At 35.9% G+C, this 20,903-nt stretch overlaps 1 protein-coding gene across 6 annotated transcripts in view; it reads left to right on the top strand.

Annotated features, from left to right (window-relative positions):
• The window catches only part of WNK3 (WNK lysine deficient protein kinase 3), a 157,428-nt gene that overhangs the window by 100,833 nt on the left and 35,692 nt on the right, over positions 1–20,903 (top strand). For all 6 annotated transcript variants that reach the window (XM_032330111.1, XM_032330110.1, XM_032330114.1 and 3 more), the window contains 2 exons: positions 10,312–10,459; positions 20,434–20,550. In XM_032330111.1, coding sequence (XP_032186002.1) covers positions 10,312–10,459; positions 20,434–20,550 — 265 coding nt within the window. The remainder of the gene's footprint in view (positions 1–10,311; positions 10,460–20,433; positions 20,551–20,903) is intronic.

The raw sequence follows: 20,903 nt of genomic DNA, 5'->3' as shown, positions 1-20,903 counted from the left end.
TCAGACACTTAACTGACTGAGCCACCCAGGGGCCCCCTTCTACCACATGTATTTATATAATTTTTTTAACAGGAACATAGGAAAAATTTTAGAAGTTATTTTTATATCTTCTTTCATATCTTTATATAAATATTTCAGGGGTAGTTTCCAGGAGAAAGGAATTTACCTAAAAATTAATTTAAAAGATATGTGTTTGGTGCTAACAGATCTTTTCATTTAATTTTTAAATGTGTTTATTGGAAATTTCGTATTTATTGAAATATCTTCAAACTTAAGGAAAAATGTCCTGACACAGATACACTGAAAGATAGCTGCCATTTCATAATCATACTGATATGAACCTGCAAGATATAACTAATTAAAATTAATCACATTGAACCATTTTAATATATTTCATTTTTTAATTTTTTTTTACCAGAATTGTAGTTTATTTTATTTTGTTATTTATTTTATTGAGGTATAACTGACATAAAAATTTATATTAGTTTAAAATACACAACATAATAATTTGATATTTGACTATATTGTAAAATGATCACCACAGTAAGTGTAGTAAACATCTATCACCATACATAGTTACAGAATTTTTTTCTTATGAACTTTTAAGATCTAATCTCTTAGCAACTTTGAAATATACAACATAGTATTATTAACTGTAGTCACCATGATGTACATGACATCTCAAGAAATACTTATTTTATAACAGGAAGTTTATATCTTTGATTGCCTTCACTCATTTTGCTCAACACATTTCCCACCTCTGGCAACCTGTGGCAACAATTAATTAATCATTAATCTGTTCTCTGTATATAGGAGTCTGTTTTTTTAATTCTACATGTTATATTTTTCTTTCTGTTTCTGACTTATTTCCCTTAACATGAAATATAAAGAGGAAAATAATATCCTGAGGGTCTGTTCATGCTATGGAAAATAGCAGGACTCCATTCTTTTTTATGGCTGAATACTATTCCTCACTGTGTGTATAAACATGAATATAACACATTTCCCTTTTTCCTTTAAGTATAGTGTTTTATTTTTTATTAACATTCAGTGTTTTATTAGTTTTAGGTGTATGATATAGTGATTCAACAATTCCAAATAATTCCCAGTGCTTCGTATGAGAAGTGCACACCTTAACCCCCATTCCATTTTTTTTTTAAAGATTTTATTTATTTGACAGACAGAGATCACAAGCAGGCAGAGAGGCAGGCAGAGAGAGAGGGGAGGAAGCAGGCTCCCTGCGGAGCAGAGAGCCTGATGCGGGGCTCGATCCCAGGACCCCAGGACCATGACCTGAGCGGAAGGCAGAGGCTTTAACCCACTGAGCCACCCAGGCGCCCCACCCCCATTCCACTTTTAACCCATTCCTCCCCACCTCCCTTTTGTGACACTTTGGTCTCTATAATGATGAGTCCGTTTCTTCATTTGTCTGCCTGTCCTCTGTATTTTTGTCCCTTTGCTTATTGATTTTGTTTCTTAAATTGCAAATATAAGGGAAATTATATAGTATTTGTCTTTCTCTGTCTTCACTTAGCATTATACTCTCCACCTCTATGCATATAATTTCCATTCTTTTTTATGGCTGAATAATATCCCATTGTGTGTATATACACCACATCTTCTTTACCTGTTCATTAATTGATAGACACTTGGGCTGCTTCCATAATTTGACTATTGTAAATAGTGCTGCTATAAACATAGGGGTGGATGTATCTTTCTGAATTAGTGTTTTTGCATTCCTTGGATAAATCCCCAGTAGTGCAATTGCTGGATCAGAGGCTAGTTCTATTTTTTTAACTTTTTGAGGAACCTCCGTACTATTTTCTGTAATTGCTGTACCTGTCTGCAGTCCTACCAACATTGCAAGAGGGTTCCCTTTCTCTGCATCCTTGCCAACATGTGTTGATTCTTGTGTTGTAGATTTTAGCCATTCCAACAAGCATGAAGTTGTAGCTTAGTGTAGATTTGATTACATTTCTCTGATTATAAGTGATGTTGAATATCTTTTCATGTGTCTGCTGGCCATCTGGATGTCTTTGGAGAAATGGCTGTTCATTTCTTCTACCCTAATTGGGTTGTTTGTTTTTTGAGTGTTGAGTTTTACAAGTTCTTTATATTTGGGTACTAACCCTTTATCGAATGTGTCATTTGCAAATGTCTGATCCCATTCAGTAGGTTGTCTTTCAGTTTTGTTGATTATTTCCTTCACTATAGAGAAACTTTTTATTTGGGTGTAGTTCTAGTAGTTTATTTTTGCTTTTGTTTCCCTTGTCTCAGGAGACATATCTAAAAATAAGTTGCTAGGGCCGAGGTCAGAGAAGTTATTGCCTTCTAGGCTTTTTATGATTTCAGGTCTCCCATTTAGGTCTTTCATCCATTTTTAATTTATTCTTGTGTATGGTGTAAGAAAATGGTCCAGTTTCATTGTTTTGCATGTTGTTGTCCAGTTTTGCCAACATTTGTTGAAAATATATTTTTTTTCCTACTGGATGTTCTTTCCTGCTTTGTCAGAGATTAATTGACCATATAGTTGTGAGTTTATTTCTGAAATTCTGTTCTGTTCTACTGAACTATTTATCCGTTTTTGTGCCAGTACTGTTTTGGTCACTACAGCTTTCTAATATAATGTGAAGTCCAGAGTTGTGATGCCACCAGCTTTGCTTTTCTTTTTCAAGATTACTTTGCCTATTCAGGGTCTTTTGTGATTTCATACTAATTTTAGGACCATTTGTTCTAGTTCTTTGAAAAAAAAGTTAGTATTTTAACAGATTGCATTTAATCTATAGATTGCTTTTTATAGTATAGACATTTGACAGTATTTGTTCTAATCTATCAGTGTGGAATGTCTTTCCATTTCTTTGTGTCATCTTTAATTTCTTCCATCACTGTTTTATAGTTTTTAGAGTACAGATCTTTTACCTCTTTGGTTAGGTTTATTCCTATGTATCTTACTATTTTTGGTACAATTGTAAATGAGATTGGTTTCCTAATTTCTCTTTCTACTGCTACATTATTGGTGTATAGAAATGGAACAGGTATCTGAGGTGCGTGGGTGGCTCATTCGGTTAAGTGTAACTCTTGATTTCCGCTCAGGTCATGATCTCAGGGACCAGGGATTGAGCCCCACGTTGAGCATGCTTAAGATCCTCTCTCTCTCTGCCTCTGTCCCTCCCCTGCTCATGCGCTGGCTCTCTCTTTCTCTCTAAAATAAATAAATCTTTAAAGAAGAAAGAAATGCAACATATCTGTATATTGATTTTGTATCCTGCAACTTTACTGATTTCTTTATCAGTTCTGGCAGTTTTGTGGTAGATTCATTTGGGTTTTCTATATACAGTGTCACATCATCTGCAAATAGTGAAAGTTTTACTTCTTCCTACCAATTTGGATGCCTTTTATTTTTTTGTTATTGTTTGATTTCTGTGGCTTGACTTCTAGTACTATCTTGAATAAAAGTGGAAGAGTAGACATCCTTGACTTGTTGCAGACCTTAGTGGAACACTCTCAGTTCTTCCTCATTAAGTATGATGTTACCTCTGTGTTTTACGTAGATGGCCTTTATTATGTTGAGATATGTTTCCTCTATACCTATTTCATTGAAGGTTTTCATTATAAATGGATGTTATACTATGTCAGATGCTTTTTCGGCATCTATTGAAATGATCAAATGGTTCTTATTCTTTCTCTTATTGATGTGATGTAATGTGTTGATAGATTTACAAATATTAAACCACCCTTAAAATCTAGGAGTAAATCCCACTTGATTGTGGTGAATGATTTTTTAAAATGTACTGTTAGATTCTATTTCCTAGTGTTTTGTTGAGGATTTTTGTGTCTATATTCATCAAGGTTAAAGGATATTGGCCTGTGGTTCTCTTTTTTTAGTGGTATCTTTATCTTGTTTTGGTATCAGGGTAATGCTAGTCTCATAGAATGGACTTGGAAATTTTTTTTCCTTTTCTATTTTTTGGAACATCTTAAGAAGAATAGATATTAACACTTCCTTAAATGTCTGATAGAATTCACCTGTGAAACCAACTGGACTTTTATTTGTTGGGAGTTTTTGATTACTGACTCAATTTCTTTGCTGGTTATTGGTCTGTCCAAATTTTCTATTTGTTCCAGTTTCAGTTTTGGGAGTTGATATGATTCTGTGAATTTATTCATTCCTTCTAGGTTGTCCAGCTTGTTGCACATAGTTTTTAATAATATTCTCCTATAGTTGTTCATATTTCTGTGGTGTTGATTATTTCTCCTCTCTCATTTGTGGTTTTATTTATTGGGGTTCTTTCTCTTCTTTTTGCTAAGTCTGGCTAGAGGTTTATCAATTGTATTAATTTTTTTCATAAAGCCAGCCCTTCCTTTCACTGGGTCTGTTCTATTTGTGTGTGTGTTTTTTTTTTTTTTTTTAGTTTCTATATTGTTTATTTCTGCTCTAATCTTTATTCTTTCCTTCTGCTGGTTTAAGGTTTTGTTGGTTTTTTTCCTAGCTCCTTTAGATGCAAGGTCAGGTTGTTTATTTGAGAGTTTTCTTGCTTTTTGAGGTACGCCTATATTATTGTTATAAACTTCTGTGTTAGAACAGCTTTTGCTGGGCGCCTGGGTGGCTCAGTCAGTTAAGCATCTGCCTTCAGCTCAGGTCATGATCCCAAGGTCCTGGGATCAAGTCCTGCATCGGGCTCCCTGCTTAGCGGCGTGTCTGCGTCTCCCTCTGCCTCTGTACCTCCCCCCTTCTGCTTGTGCTCTCTCTTTCTCATGCTCGCTCTCTCTCTCAAATGAAAAAATAAAATATTTTAAAAAAACAGCTTTTGTTGCAACTCCGAGGTTTTGGACCATTGTATTCTCATTTTCATTTGTTTCCATGTACTTTTTTTTTTAAGATTTTTTTTTAAATTTATTTGACAGAGATCACAAGTAGGCAGAGAGGCAGGCAGAGAGAGAGAGAGAGGAGGAAGCAGGCTCCCTGCTGAGCAGAGAGCCCGATGCGGGACTCGATCCCAGGACCCTGAGATCATGACCTGAGCTGAAGGCAGCGTCTTAACCCACTGAGCCACCCAGGCGCCCTCCATGTACTTTTTAAATTGCTTCTTTTGTTTCCTGGTTGAGCCATTCATTGACTAGTTGCGTGTTGTTTAACCTGCATATATTTTTGGTCTTTCTAGATTTTTTCTTGTGGTTGACCTCTGGTTTTATAGCATTGTGGTCAGAAAAGATGCATGGTATGACTTCAGTCTTCTTGAATTTATTGTGGCTTGTTTTGAGAGCTAGTATGTGATCTATTCTGTAGGTTGTTCAGTGTGCACTTGAAAAGAATATGTATTCTGCTGTGTTAGGGTGGAATGTTCTGAATATATGTGTTAATTAAATCCATCTGTTCCAGTGTGTCATTCAAAGCCATTGTTTCCTTGCTGATTTTTTAAAAAAGATTTTATTTATTTATTTGAGAGATTGAGAGTGAGAGAGAAAATGCATGAGCAGTGGGGGGGCAGAGTGAGAGGGAGAAGCAGACTCCCTACTGAGCAAGGAGCCCTCCTCAGGGTTCTATGCTAGTATTGTGAAATCATGATCTGAGCTAAAGGCAAATGCTTAACTGCCTGAGCCTCCTAGGAGACCCAGTTTCTATTTAGTTGATCAGACCATTGATCTTAAGTGGGGTGTTAAAGTACCCAACTATTGTATGATTATTGATTATTTATATTTGTTATTAACTCTTTGTCTTTTTTTGCTCATATGTTGGGTGCCTAGATATTTACAATTATTGTATTTTCTGATTGGCTGTCCCCTTCATGATTATATGTTGTCCTCCTTTTTCTCTTGTTAGTCTTTGTTTTAAAGTCTGTTTTCTCTGATGTCAGTATTGCTCCTCCATCTTTCTGTTGATAGCCATTTTCATTATAGAGGTTTCTCTACTCCCTCATTTTCAATCTTTTGGTGTCTTTAGGTCTAAATTGAGTCTCTTGTAGGCTGCATATAGGTAGGTCTTATTTTTTTTTATCCATTCTGTCTCCCTGTGACTTTTGATTGCAGCATTTAGTCCATTTACCTTCATAGTAATTATTAAAAATGTATTTTCATTTTATTCTTTGTTTTGTGGTTGTTTCTGAAGATTTTTGCTGACCCTTTATTGTTTTTATCTCTTTCATCATTTGATTTTCCTTATTGATATATTTAGTTTTTTTCTTTCTGTTCTTTATGTATTTATTAGTGGTTTTTCATATATGGTTACTGTTAGGTCTGTGTGTGATGACTTCTGCAGGTCTTAATCTATATTAATTTGATGGTCGTTTAAGTTTTGACCCATTCTTTACTCTTCTCTCCACATTTTAGTAATATTTTGTCATATTTCACAAATTTATGTATTTTACATGTTTTTCATTTATTTTTTAATGTCTTTACTGAATTTTTACAGAAATATTAATTTTTACTTCTTTAGTTTCCTAGCTTTCTACTTTCACTTTTGGTCTTTCGTCTACTCAGAGTCCCCTTTAATATTTTTTACATAGCTGGTTTAGTCATCACGAACTCCTTTAGTTTTTATTTCTCCTATTCTGAATGGTAGCCTTGCTGTATAGAGTATTCTTGGCTGCAGATTTTCCTCATTCAGTACTTTGAACTTATCATGCCACTCCCTCTGGCTTGCAAAGCTTCTGCTGAAAAATCTGCTATCCTTTTATGTTTCTCTTTTATGTTACTATCTTGTTTTGCCTGCTGCTTTTAAAATTTTTTTTAAAAGATTTTATTTATTCATTTGATAGAAAGAGGGAGGGAAAAAGAGAGCAGAAGCAGGGGGCTGCAGAGGGAGATAGGGAAGCAGGCATCTGATGTGGGGTTCAGTCCCAGGACCCTGGGATCATGGCTTGAGCTCTGAAGGCAGATGCTTAACTGACTTGAGCCCCCCAGATGTCCCTTAAATTTTTTTCTTCATCACTATTTTTTTTGCCAGTTTAATTACAATATATCTTGGTATGGATCTCCTTTTGTTGATTTTATTGGGGGTTCTCATGCCTCCTGGATCTGGATATCTGTTACCTTCTCCAGATTAGGGAAGTTTTCAGCTATTATTTCTTCCAATAACTTTTCTACCCTGTTTTCTCTCTCTTATTCTAGGACTCCTATAATATGAATGTTACTACATTTGGTGGAGTCACTGTGTTCCCTATGTGTATTTTCATTTCTCAAAATTCGTTTTTCTCTCTTGTTCAACTTGATGACTTTCCATTGTTCTGGCTTCTAGATCACTAATTTGCTCCTCTACTTCTTCCATCCTTCTCTTCATTCCATCAAATATGCTTCTCATTTCATTTATTGAGCCCTTTATTTCAGCTATGTTATTCCTTATCTCTATGTTAAGGGTCTCACTGATGTTTTCCACTCTTTTTTCAAGTCCAGTGAGTATTTTTGTGATCATTACTTTAAATTCTCTATCAAGCACGTTAAGTATTTCTGTTTTGCTTAGATTTCTGGCTGTGGCCTTGTCCTGTTCTTTCATTCCGGATAAATTTCTCTCTCTTCTCATTTTACCTACATTACTGTGCCTGATTCTACGCTTTAAGAAAGTCAACCACATCTTCTATTCTTGAGGGTAATGGCCTTATGATGAAAAAATCCTGTAATGCCTTGCCCAGTAGTGTCCCTTGTTCCCTAGGGCCTTGAACTTACAGGAGTGTCTCCAATGTGTGCTGTGTATGCTCTTCTTTTGTCCTAGTCACTTTATCCTTCAGGACATTTGTTTGCCAAGGCTCTATTTGTGTGTTGTGGGCAGTATTTGATCCCTTGCCTGAATGTGGCATGTTTTAGCTAGGTGTGCTCTGGTCTGTTTGTGAAGTGAGACCTACACCAACACTATAACTGGTGCTTTGCAAAACTCCTAAGTCAGGAAGCATTGTGTGAACAGGGTTTTGGGTCCATCTTCTGGGGGAGGGAGTCATCAAGGTGGAATTGTGGCAATGGAGACTGGGAATGGGAGTTCCACTAGAACATGGAAGAGGCATGGCTTGGTACAAGCATGTAAGGTTGGGGTTGTCATCATTGTGCTGGTTCCTGTCATGGCTCTGTGGTTCAGGGGAAGGAAATGGCACCACCTCATTCTTTTCTTCCTGGAGGTTTCTCTCCATGAATGATGCCTCTCTGGGATGTGGTCTGAAATGAACAAATAACCTCCCCACCGTGTACTCCAGATGCTCTTCAGATCACTGTTGCCACACTGTATACTCAGGTTATTTGCCTGCCTACTCTGTACGTGTAGCACATTGCGCTCTGGGGTGTATCCCAGCCAAGCCCAGTGACCTTTAAAACTCTAGGCTTATGCCTTGCTGGTTGCTGAAAGTCATAAAATTTGGCCCCTCTTGTTTTCCAAGCCAATTGCTATGGGGATTTGTTCCCATCCACTCCCCTGTGTATTAGTCTGGTATCCCTTTTCTGTGGCTGCTGCTTCCTTCCCATCCCAGTGACCACTCTCTGATTCTCTCCCCAAACATGTCTCCATACTTTCTATCTTCTTTTTTTTTTTAAGTTTTTATTTTTTTTTTCAGCGTAACAGTATTCATTGTTTTTGCACCATGCCCAGTGCTCCATGCAATCCGTGCCCTCCCCAATAATACCCACCACCTGGTTGGTTCCCCCAACCTCCCACCCCCCGCCCCTTCAAAACTCTCAGGTTGTTTTTCAGAGTCCATAGTCTCTCATGGTTCACCTCCTCTTCCAATTTCCCTTAGCTCCCCCCTTCTCCTCTTCATCTCCCCATGTCCTCCATGTTATTTGTTATGCTCCACAAATAAGTGAAACCATATGTTAATTGACTCTCTGCTTGACTTATTTCACTCAGCATAATCTCTTCCAGTCCCATCCATGTTGCTACAAAAGTTTGGTATTCATCCTTTCTGATAGAGGCATAATACTCCATAGTGTATATGGACCACATATTCCTTATCCATTCGTCCATTGAAGGGCATCTTGGTTCTTTCCACAGTTTGGCGACCGTGGCCATTGCTGCTATAAACATTGGGGTACAGATGGCCCTTCTTTTCACTACAGCTGTATCTTTGGGGTAAATACCCAGTAGTGCAATTGCAGGGCCATAGGGAAGCTCTATTTTTAATTTCTTGATGAATCTCCACACTGTTCTCCAAAGTGGCTGCACGAACTTGCATTCCCACCAACAGTGTAAGAGGGTTCCCCTTTCTCCACATCCTCTCCAACACATGTTGTTTCCTGTCTTGCTAATTTCATCAAGATCAAAAGCTTCTGCACAGCAAAGGAAACAGTCAGGAAAACAAAGAGGCAACCCAAGGAATGGGAGAAGATATTTGCAAATGACAGTACAGACAAAAGGCTGATATCTAGGATCTATAAAGAACTCCTCAAACTCAACACACAAAACAGATAGGTATATCAAAAAATGGGCAGAAGATATGAGCAGACACTTCTCCAATGAAGATATAGAAATGGCTATCAGACACATGAAAAAATGTTCATCATCACTAGCCATCAGGGAGATTCAAATTAAAACCACATTGAGATTCCACGTTATACCACTTTCTATCTTTTTCAGTGTGGCTGCTTCTGTACCTTTAATTGTGTAGTTGTTCTTCCAGTCTTCAGGTCAATTGCTGGTGTATTTTAGATGATTTGATAGTTATCTGGTTGTATTCATGGGATAGGCGAGCATAGGGTCCTCCTATTCCACCACCATCTTCCAATGAACCTTTACCACATTTTTTAAAATCTCATTTTCATCTTTTGTTCTTTCTTATACCCTGTTCATCTTTCTATGTCCTTTTGAGTTCAGTACCTAAACAGGTATATTTTGAGTGAAAATTGTTTTTTAGAAGATTTATTTGAACACATTAATAATATACCCAAAACAAACAAGATAAAATTGATCAAGAGCATCCTCTGATAAAAGGTTCCACAAAGATCCGTCAATGCCCTTGTTTTTCTTTTATTGCCACTACTGTCAGGTGATTGCCAAATAAATACATATTATCTCAGTTTTTTGTAACTTTGAATAATATCTTCATTGAGATATAATTCACATACCATTAAATTAAGCAGTTTAAAGTGTACATGTGCTTTTTGTATATTCTCAGACATTATGTTTCTTATTTATTTCCTTAAACTGATTATGTATTATTTTATAATTGGAATTTTTCTAGAATTTTACTGTCAGAATGGAATTATTCTAGATGTCATAGAATTTCAAATGTTAATTCTAATTTGGGTTAAATACTGGGCTTTGAGAATCATGGAATAATGTTTTCTTTGAGAAATTGAATATGACTTGCTTTCATTTTTTTTTTTTTTGATAACTAGTTTGAATCCTGATGTGGCAGCTGTGAAAGAAAACATCAATACCTCCGATAATCCATGTGGAAATGGCAAACAAGATCGGATCAAACAAAGAAGAGCTTCCTGCCCTCGACCAGAGAAGGGGACTAAATTCCAACTTACTGTCCTTCAGGTCAGTGTGTAAATATTATTTGGTTAAGTGTGTGTGTAGAGGTCTATGTTGACAGGTTGGGACCATGTTGCTTCAGACTTAAGTATAGAGCATTGCAGAATGCTAACATCTCTTTCATTAAAATTTTTTCTGATTACAATATTCTATACTAGGAAATATCGGCCAAATATTAGGAAGAAAATAAAAATCACATTTTACCACCTCTCAGAGATAGTTCCTATTAATGTTTTAGTTTTCATCTTTCTTTCCTATATGTATGTGTAGTATTTTACATTATTAAGGTTGTAATAGTACTAGTAATAGTAGCATATTTATTGTATTATTTTGTGGTAGAAACCCCAAATGTTATGCATTTGTTTTATCATTTAATCCTTCAGTACACCTGTATGATAGATGTTAGTATACTCATCTTTACAAATGAAGATGCTGAAGATTTGAAAGGTAAAGTAATTTGCCTGTGGTCATTGAATTAGCAAGTGATTGTTGGATCTGAATCCATTTCAGACTTTAAAGCTGGTATTCTAACCAATGTGATAAACATTTTGGATGGATGCTTAAACCTATATATATAATTTCATATTCTTCTTTTGCTGAACACACACACACATACACACAGACGTATATTAGTTGTATTAAGTTTTTAATTTTAATTCTGGTAGAGTTAACATACAGTGTTATATTAGTTTTAGGTGTACAATATAGTTACTTAACAGTTGTGTACATTACTTAGTGCTCATCATGATAAAGGTAATCTAATTCATATCATCTATCTCACCCATCCCCCATATACCTCCCCTGTGATAAACAGGGGAGGTTTTTTGATTACTGACTCAAGTTCTTTGCTGGTTATCTATTTCTTGGTTGTCTCTCTCCCTTTTTTTTTTTTCAATTTTTCATTTGTTCTTAAATACCGCATATGAGTAAAATGTTGTTATTTGTCCTTGTTTCACTGACTTACTATACTTAGCATTGCACTATCGAGTGCTATCCATTTTGCTACAAATGACAAGATTTCATTCTTTTTTATGGCTGAATGATAATCCATTGTGTGTCTATCTATCTATCTATCTATATACACACCCCACATCTTCTTTATCAATTCTTCAGTTGATGGGCACTTGAGTTGCTTCCATATCTTGCTTATTGAGTGCTGCTATTAACATAGGATTATATATATCTCTTGGAATTAGTGTTTATGTATCCTTTATGTAAATAGCCAGTAGTATGATTGCTGGATCATGGGGTAGTTCTATTTTGAACTTTTTGAGGAACTTCCATAGTGTTTTCCATAGCGGCTATACCAGTTTGGATTCCAGGCAATAATGCATGAGGGTTCCTTTTTGCCACATCCTTGTCAATAACTATTTTTTTCTTGTGTTGTTGATTTTAGCTATTCCAACAAGCATGAGGTGGTAGCTCATTGTAGTTTTGATTTTCAGGTCTGTGATGACGAGCATTTTTCATGTGTCTGTTGGCCATCTGAATGTCTTCTTTGGAGAAATGTCTGTTTGTGTCTTCTGGCAACTTTGTAATTGGATTATTTGTTTTTGTTGTGTTGAGTTTTACAGATTCTTTATGCATTTTATATGCTAGCCCTTTATCAGATATGTAATTTGCAAATATCTTCTCCCATTCCATAGGTTGCCTTTAGTTCTTAATTGTTTCCTTTGCTGTTTAGGATATTTTATTTTGATGTAGTCCCAGTAGATCATTTTTCCTTTCATGTCCCTTTCTTCAGGAGATACAACTAGAAAGAAGTTGCTAGTGCTGATACCAGGAAGTTACTGTTTGTATTCTCTTCTAGGATTTTTGCAGTTTTAGATCTTACATTTAGGTCTTTAATCCATTTTGAATTTATTTTTGTATATGGTATAAGAAAGTGGTGCAATTTTATTCTTTTGCATGTTGCTCTCCAGTTTTTCCAAAGCCATTTGTTGAAGAGACTGTCCTTTTACCATTGGATGTTGTTTCCTGCTTTGTTGAAGATTAATTGATCCTAAAGTTGTGGGTTTACTTCTAGATTTTCTATTATTGTTCATTGATTTATCTGTTTATTTTTATGCCAGCACCATAGTGCTAGCTCTAGATATCAGGTTATACGACTAAGCTGTATTAATCAAAATACAGCTTAGTCGTATAACCTGATATCTAGAGTTCTGTTGCCTCCAGCTTTGCTTTTCCTTTTCCTTTTATTTTTTAAAGGTTTATTTGTTCATTTTTTAGAGAGAAAGAGAGAGCATGCATGTGAGTGGAGGGAAGGGCACAGGGAAAGGGAGAGAGAGAGGAAGAGAAGCAAATTGCCTGCTGAGCTTGGAGCCCTATGTGAGGCTCGATCTCACAGCCCTGAGCTCATGACCTGAGCTGAAATCAAGAGCCTGATGCTTAACTGACTGAGCCATCCAGGCACCCCTCCTTTTCCTTTTAAACATTGATTTTTGTGTGTATGTTCATCAGGGATATTGGCTTGGAGTTCTCTTTTCTAGAGGTGTCTTTATCTGGTTTTGTGTCAGAGAGTAAATTGGCAAATTTTCCATTCTTCTCTACTTTTTGTAATAGTGTGAGAAGAATAGGTATTAACTCTTCTTTAAATGTTTGGTAGAATTTGCTTGTGAAGGCATCTGGACCTGGACTTTTTTTGTTGGGAGTTTTTGATTACTGACTCAAGTTCTTTGTTGGTTATCTGTTCAAAGTTTCTATTCCCCTCTGTTTCAGTTTTGGTAGTTTATATATTTGTAGGAATTTATCCATTTCTTCTAGGTTTCCTAATTTCTAGCATATAATTTTTCATAATATTCTCTTATGATTGTTTCTATATGTGGTGTTGGTTATTTCTCTTTGCTCATTTGTGATTTTATTTGAGCCCTTCTTTTCTTGATAAGTGTTGGTAGAAGTTTATCAGTTTTATTCATTTTTTTCATAGAGCTAACCTTTCCTTTCACTGGTCTTTTCTGTTTGTTTTGTTTTGTTTTGTTTTCCAGTTTCTGTATCATTTATTTCTGCTCTAATCTTTATCTTTCCTTCTGCTGGTTTAAGGTTTCGTTTGTTGGGTTTTTTTGTTTTTGTTTTTTTTTTTTGTTTGTTTTGTTTTGGTTTTGGTTTTTTTTTTAGCTCCTTTAGCTGCAAGGTCAGGTTGATTATTTGAGAGTTTTCTTGCTTTTTGAGGTATTCCTAGATTGTTGTTACAAACTTCCATGTTAGAACAGCTTTTGCTGGGCGCCTGGGTGGCTCAGTCAGTTAAGTATCTGCCTTCAGCTCAGGTCATGATCCCAGGATGCTGGGATCAAGTCCCGCATCAGGCTCTCTGCTCAGCGGGGCGTCTACTTCTCCCTCTGCCTCTGCACTTCCCTCCTTGTGCTTGTGCTCTCTCTCTCTTTCTCATGCTTGCTCTCTCTCTCTCTCTCTCTCAAATGAATAAATAAAATATTTTTAAAAAACAGCTTTTGTTGCATCCCAGAGGTTTTGGACCATTGTGTTCTCATTTTCATTTGTTTCCATTTCATTTGTTTCTTTTTTATTTCTTCTTTTGTTTCCTGGTTGAGCCATTCATTGACTAGTTGCGTGTTATTTAACCTGCATATATTTGTGGTCTTTCTAGGTTTTTTTTTTCTTGTGGCTGACTTCTGGTTTCATAGCGTTATGGTCAGAAAAGATGCATGGTAGACTTCAATCTTCTTGAATTTATTGTGACTTGTTTTGTGAGCTAATATGTGATCTATTCTGTAGGTTGTTCAGTGTGCACTTGAAAAGAATATGTATTCTGCTGTGTTAGGGTGGAATGTTCTGAATGTATGTGTTAAATCCATCTGTTCCAGTGTGTCATGCAAAGCCAGTGTTTCCTTGTTCATTTTCTGTTTGGATGATATGTCCGTTGATATAAGTAGGGTGTTTAAGTCCCCTGCTATTATTGATTATTATCGATAAGTTCCTTTATGTTTGTTATTACTGTTTTAGGTATTTCACTGGTCCCATGTTAGGTTGATAAATATTTGTAGTTGTTACAGCTTCTTGTTGGATTGTCACCTTTATTGTTATGTCTTTTTTAATGTCTTCTTATATTTTTGGTTTAAGTGTCTAGTTTGATGTAAGTACTGCTATTCTGGCTTTCTTCTGACATCCATTTGCATGATAGATGTTTATCCACCCTGTCACTTTCAATCTTCATAAGTCTTTAAGTGTAGAATTGATCTTTTGTAGGCAGCATATAGATGGACATTGTATTCTTTTTTTTTAATTTTTTATTTTTTTAGGCAGGCAGAGAGAGAGAGAGGAGGAAGCAGGCTCCCTGCTGAGCAGAGAGCCCGATGCGGGACTCGATCCCAGGACCCTGAGATCATGACCTGAGCCGAAGGCAGCGGCTTAACCCACTGAGCCACCCAGGCGCCCCTGGACATTGTATTCTTATACATTCTCTTACCCTATGTCTTTTCACTGGAGTATTTATTCCAGTTATTACACTGAAAGTAATTATCAATTACGTATCTATTAGATATGTACTTACTGCATTTTATTACTTGTTTATGGTTATTTCTGAAGATTTTCTCTCCCCCTTTCTTGTGTTTTTCTCTTTCATATATTGCTGATTTTTCAGTTTTATATTTAGATTTCTTTATCTTTGAATATTAGTGGTTTTGATATGTGATATTGGATATATGATAAATTTGATTTAGCATTTACTGCATATTGAAGTCTATGTTAGGTTGATGGTCATTTAAGTTTGAACCGATTCTTTACTCCTCTTCTCCCCATGTTTTAGGTATAGGTTAGTTCATGTTATACTTTTCTTGGTGAGATCCTTAACTGTTTTTTTTTATTCTGTACGGAAATACTCATTTTTACCACTTCTCTGTTTTCTGCACCTGTACTGTCACTTTTCCTCTTTTTTTACTTTTAAAGACTTATTTATTAATTTTTAAAATTTATTTATTTATTTATTTACTTTGGAGAGAGAGTGAGCGAGCACACTTGTCTAGGGGGAGGGGCAGAAGGAGAGGGAGAGAGAATCTCTAGCAGACTCCTTAGGGGCTCTATTTCACAACCCTGAGATCATAAGCTAAGCTGAAATCAAGGGTGGGACGCTCAACTGACTGATCCACCCAGACAACCCATATGCTGTCACTTTTGCTTTCTCTTTTCTGCTCAGAGTTCTTATTAATATTTCTGCAGGGCTGGTTTAGTGATCATGAACTTGTTTAGTTTTTGTTTGTTAAACTCTATCTCTTATTTTACACAGAATGATAGCTTTGCTGTATAGAGTATTCTTGGCTTCAGATTCTTCCGTTCAGCACTTTGAATAGATCATGCCACTCCCTTTTGGCTTGCAAAGTTTCTGTTGAAAAATCTCCTGCTAGCCTTATGGCTTTACCTTTGTAAGTTAAGGATTTATTTTGTCTTACTGCTTTTGAGATTTTTTTTTCTTTGTTACTCATTTTGCAAATTTAATTACAGTATGTCTTGGTATCAGTCTGCTTTTGTTTATTCTTTTGGGGTTCTTTGTGCCTCCTGGATCTGGATTTTTGCTTCCTTCCTCTGGATGGGGATGTTTTTAACAATTATTTCTTGAAATAAATGTTCTGCTCTCCCCTTTCTCTCTCTTCTTCTTTTGAGACTCCTGTTGTTTGAATGTTACTACATTTGATGGATTCACTGAGTTTCCTAAGTCTATTCTTTTGTTGCATAGTTCTTTTGTCTCTCTTTGTTCATCTTTATTCCTTTCTACTACTCTTTTTTTCCAGGTCACTAATTCATTTTTCTGCTTCTTCTGTCTTGCTTTTCTATTAAGTATGTTTCTCATTTTATTTGTTGTGCCCTTTAACTCTGTTATGTCTTTCCTTATCTCTGTGTTAAGGGTCTCACTCATGTCTTCTACTCTTCTCAAGTCCAGTGAGTTTCCTTATCATTTTTTGCTTTCTTTATCAGGCATGTTACTTATGTCTCAGGCTGTGGCTTTTCCAGTTCTTTTATCTGGTACAAGTTTTTATCTCATTTTTTCCGGCTCTCTGTCTGTTTTTTTTGTGTGTGTGTTAAGAAAGCCACCTGTGTCTTCTGCTCTTAAAAGTAGTGACTTTATGGGCGCCTGGGTGCTGCAGTCGGTTGAGCATCCGACTTCTTGGTTTCAGCTGTGGTCACTCAAGGTTGTATGGTTGAGTCCTATGTCCAGGTCTGTATCGGACTCCCTGATTTTAGGAAGAGTCCTCCACGTCAGTCTAAAATCAATATGAACATATCTGTCTCCTCTGTTCCCCCAGCTTTTTGTGACTTCCATTTTTTAAAAAAGATTTTATTTATTTATTTGACAGAGATCACAAGTAGGCAGAGAGGCAGGCAGAGAGGGGTGGGAGAGCAGTCTCCCCGCTGAGCAGAGAGCCCGATGCGGGGCTCTATCCCAGGACCCTGAGATCATGACCTGAGCCAAAGGCAGAGGCTTTAACCCACTGAGCCACCTAGGTGCCCCTGTGACTTCCATTTTTATGTTGCCTCCCCAAAGGTCGCTGTCTCTTTAAGGGCAACAACCCCCAGCTATCACGTGGCCTCCTGGATTGCCCAGTGCTGAGTCAGCTGACCTTCAAAGTTCAAGGTTCTAAGCCCCACTAGTTTTACAAACTCAACCCCTCTTGTTCTTAAAGCTATACATTATAAGTATTAGTTTTCCTTGAGGACCTGTTTCTCAGCAATCTTTGTATAGCTAGTCCCTCTTGCAGGCAGCCTTCTTTACCATTGACCTTCCTAACCTTTGAGGTAATGCTTCTTCCATATATTTAGTTGTGGAGTTTGTTTTGCCAGTCTTCAGATCGCTGTCCAGTTTATTGACTTGGATGTGGATGATACCTAATTGAAAACACGGGATGAGGTGAGCTCCAGGTCCTCCTATTCCACTGTCTTGTCAAACTCTTACTCTCTCTTCTGCCCATTTTGTAATTGGTTTATTTCTTATATTGAGTTGTATGTTTTCTTTATATATTTTGGATGATAACCCTTTATTGGATATGTCAGTTGTAAATATCTTCTCCAATTTAGTAGGTTGTTTTTCAGTTTTGTTGATGGTTTTCATTGCTGTAAAGAAACTTTTTATTTTGTTACAGTCCCAATAGTTCATTTCTGTTTTTATTTTCCTTGCCTCGGAAAACATATCTAGAATAATGTTGGTACAGCTAGTGTCACAGAAATTACTGCCTGTGTTCCCATCTAGGACTTTTATGGTTTTAGGCCTCTCATTTAATTCTTTCATCCATTTTGAATTTATTTTGTGTATGTATGAAAGTAGTACAGTTTCATTCTTTTGCATGTAACTCTACAGTTTTACCAACGCTATTTTTCAAAAAGACTGTCTTTTCCAATTGCATATTCTTGGCTCTTTTATTGAAGATTAATTGACCATATAATTGTGTGTTTATTTCTGGGCTTTTCTATCCTGTTCTTTTGATCTGAGTGTCTGTTTTTGTGCCAGTACTGTACTGTTTTGATTTTGATGGCTTTGTGTTAATAACTTGTGGAATTGCGATACCTCTAGCTTTGCTTTTCTTTTTGAGAATTGTTTGGGCTAAGCAGAGTTTTTTTGTGGTAACATACAAATTTTAGGGTATTTTGTTCAAGTTCTGTGAAAAATGTTGTTATTTTGATAAGATTTGCATTAAATGTGTAGATTGCCTTGGGTGGTATGATCATTTTAATAGTATTTGTTCTTTAAATCCATGAGCATGTAATATCTTCCCATTTCTTTGTGTCATCTTTATCTTTCATCAGTATTTGATGGTTTTCAGAGTATAGGTCTTTGGCCTCTTTGATAAGATTATTCCAAGGTATTTTATTATTTTTGGTACAATTGTTAATGTGATTTTCTTTCTTTCTTCCTTTCTTTCTTTCTTTCTTTCTTTCTTTCTTTCTTTCTTTCTTTCTTTCGGTTTCTGCTGATTTATTATTAGTGTACTGAAATTCAACTGATATCTGTACATTGACTTTGTATCCTGCGACCATAGTAAACTCATTTATCAGTTCTAGTAGTTTTTTCAGTGTTTTGTTTTGTTTTCTTTTTCTTTAAGTTTTCTATATATAGTATCATGTTGTCTGTAAATAATGAAAGTTTTACTTCTTCCTTACTGATTTGGATTCCTTTTATTTGTTTTTGTCATTTGATTGCTGTGGCTAGGACTTCTAGTACTGTGTTGAATAAAAGGGGTGAAAGTAGACATCCTTGAATTTTTCCTGACCTTCGGGAGAATGGTTTCAGTTTTTCATCATTGAGCATGATGTTATCTACGGATTTTTCACATACAACCTTTATTTTGTTGAGGGATGTTCCATATAAACCTATTTTATTGAGTGTTTTCATCATAAAAGGATGTTGTGCTTTGTCATGTGCTTTTTCTGCATCTATTGAAATGGATCATATGGCTTATTCTTTCTCATGTTGATGTGTGTGTATTACATTGATTGATTCATGAATATTGAACCACCCTTGCATCCCAGGAATAAATTCTACTTGATTGTGGTGAATGATTTTTTAAAAAATGTGTTGTTGGATTCAGTTTGATAGTATTTTGTTGAGTATTTTTTACATCTATGTTTATCAGGGATATTGGTTTATACTTCTTTTTTTTTTTTTTTTTGCAGTTTCTTAATCTGGTTTTGTATCCAGTTAATGCTGGTGTCAGAAAGAATTTGGAAGTTTTCCTTCCCCTTCTATGTTTTTGTAGTAGTTTGAGAAGGCGTATTCTCCTTTTTTAAAAGCTTAATATATCATGTACATTTTCCTATGTCAGTAATTTTTCAGTAATATAATATTTCCAATTGCTGTCTTACATAGTCCCTTATATAGAGCTATAACAATTTAAAAATTTCTTCTGTTGTCATTTAGGTTGTTTTCAGTCTCTGTCTGCCAGTCTGTGTCTTCTTTAACTTTTTGTCTTTCTCTCTCCTTTTTTTTAAAAAAGATTTTATTTATTTATTTGGCAGGCAGAGATCACAAATAGGCAGAGAGGCAGGCAGAGAGAGAGAGGAGGAAGCAGGCTCCCCGCTGAGCAGAGCCCTAAGCAGGGCTCCATCCCAGGATGCTGAGATCGTGACCTGAGCTGAAGGCAGAGGCTTAACCCACTGAGCCACCCACGCGCCCCCCTCTCTCCTTTTTTCTGTCTGTCTCTGTGTGTTTCTCTGTAACAGACACTCTTGAACATGGATCTTTATAAACATCCCTGATTCTTCTTAATTCATTCCTAGAAGTAGAATTAATGGGTGAAAAAGTGACAAAAAAACAAACAAAAAAACCCCCAAATTCATTAATACAGAGAATAAAAGTGGTCGGTAGAGGGGAAGTTGTTTTGTTGTGGGGAATGTACAACAAAGGGAATATAGTCAATGACATTGTAAACATTGTTTGCTGACAGGTGGTAAGTACATTTACCATGGTGAGCACTGAGTAATGTATGGAATTGTTAAATCAGTATGTTGGACACCTGAATTCAATATAACTGTATATGTTAATATACTTCAATTTAAGATAAATTAATAAAACTAATGAAAATTTAAAAAAATTTTAAATACATATTGCTAGATGGACTGTCCAAAAAGTCTGGACTAGTATTCATTTTCAATAGCAGTATGTTTTCTTTTGCTTGAAGAGCCAATTTGTAGGATTAAGAGAATTTTGGCATGAATGACTGAATGATCTTTGCATTTTGGAAAAAATAGACTTCTTCTGAGATTTTTGTCTTTCTTTTTACTTTTTATAGAAGTTGTATTCCTTTCTCATTTCTGTTGGATCACATTTCTAATTTATATTTTGCTAGTTTAACTCTTGTATTTGGCATAGGATGGGTGCTAAGGCACTATTTCAATAGGAAAAAAACAATCTTTTTATATTTTCAACAGTTTAAACTATTTTTCCATGTATTGAACATATGTTCATCTAGTTCCTTGGTTGATTGCAAAGAGAAGATAATAAATAACTGTGACTCTTAAATTGGTGAAATGTTTGTGTCCAGGTATCAATATCTGGAGACAATATGGTGGAGTGTCAACTGGAGACACACAACAACAAGATGGTCACCTTCAAATTTGATGTTGATGGTGATGCACCAGAGGATATTGCAGACTATATGGTAAGTACAGTGAAACCGAGTTATTTAACCTTTAGCATTCTGTATCTTTTTTCACTCATCCTCTCCCCTCACTTATTCAGAACAGTCTTTTTAGGGTACCATTAGTTTTTAAGATTTGCACAGAACTATACTACTTATAACAAAAAGTAAGTCACTCTAACTTATTTCATTTCAGTATATTTATCTCTAAAATATGAGGGGTTTTTATTAAGAGGTCAATGTTTCTTATTCCGGGCTGCATGTTAAAGTCATCTTAAGAGCTTTTTACAAACAAATCCATTGCCTAGGTCCCTAATTAAATCAGAATCTTTGGATGTAAGGCCTAAGCAGGTAATTCTATTGTGTTAGGTACT

The sequence above is a fragment of the Mustela erminea genome, chromosome X, assembly GCF_009829155.1.
Source record: "Mustela erminea isolate mMusErm1 chromosome X, mMusErm1.Pri, whole genome shotgun sequence".
Lineage (NCBI taxonomy): Eukaryota > Metazoa > Chordata > Mammalia > Carnivora > Mustelidae > Mustela > Mustela erminea.
This window is presented reverse-complemented; position numbering and strand designations above follow the sequence as displayed.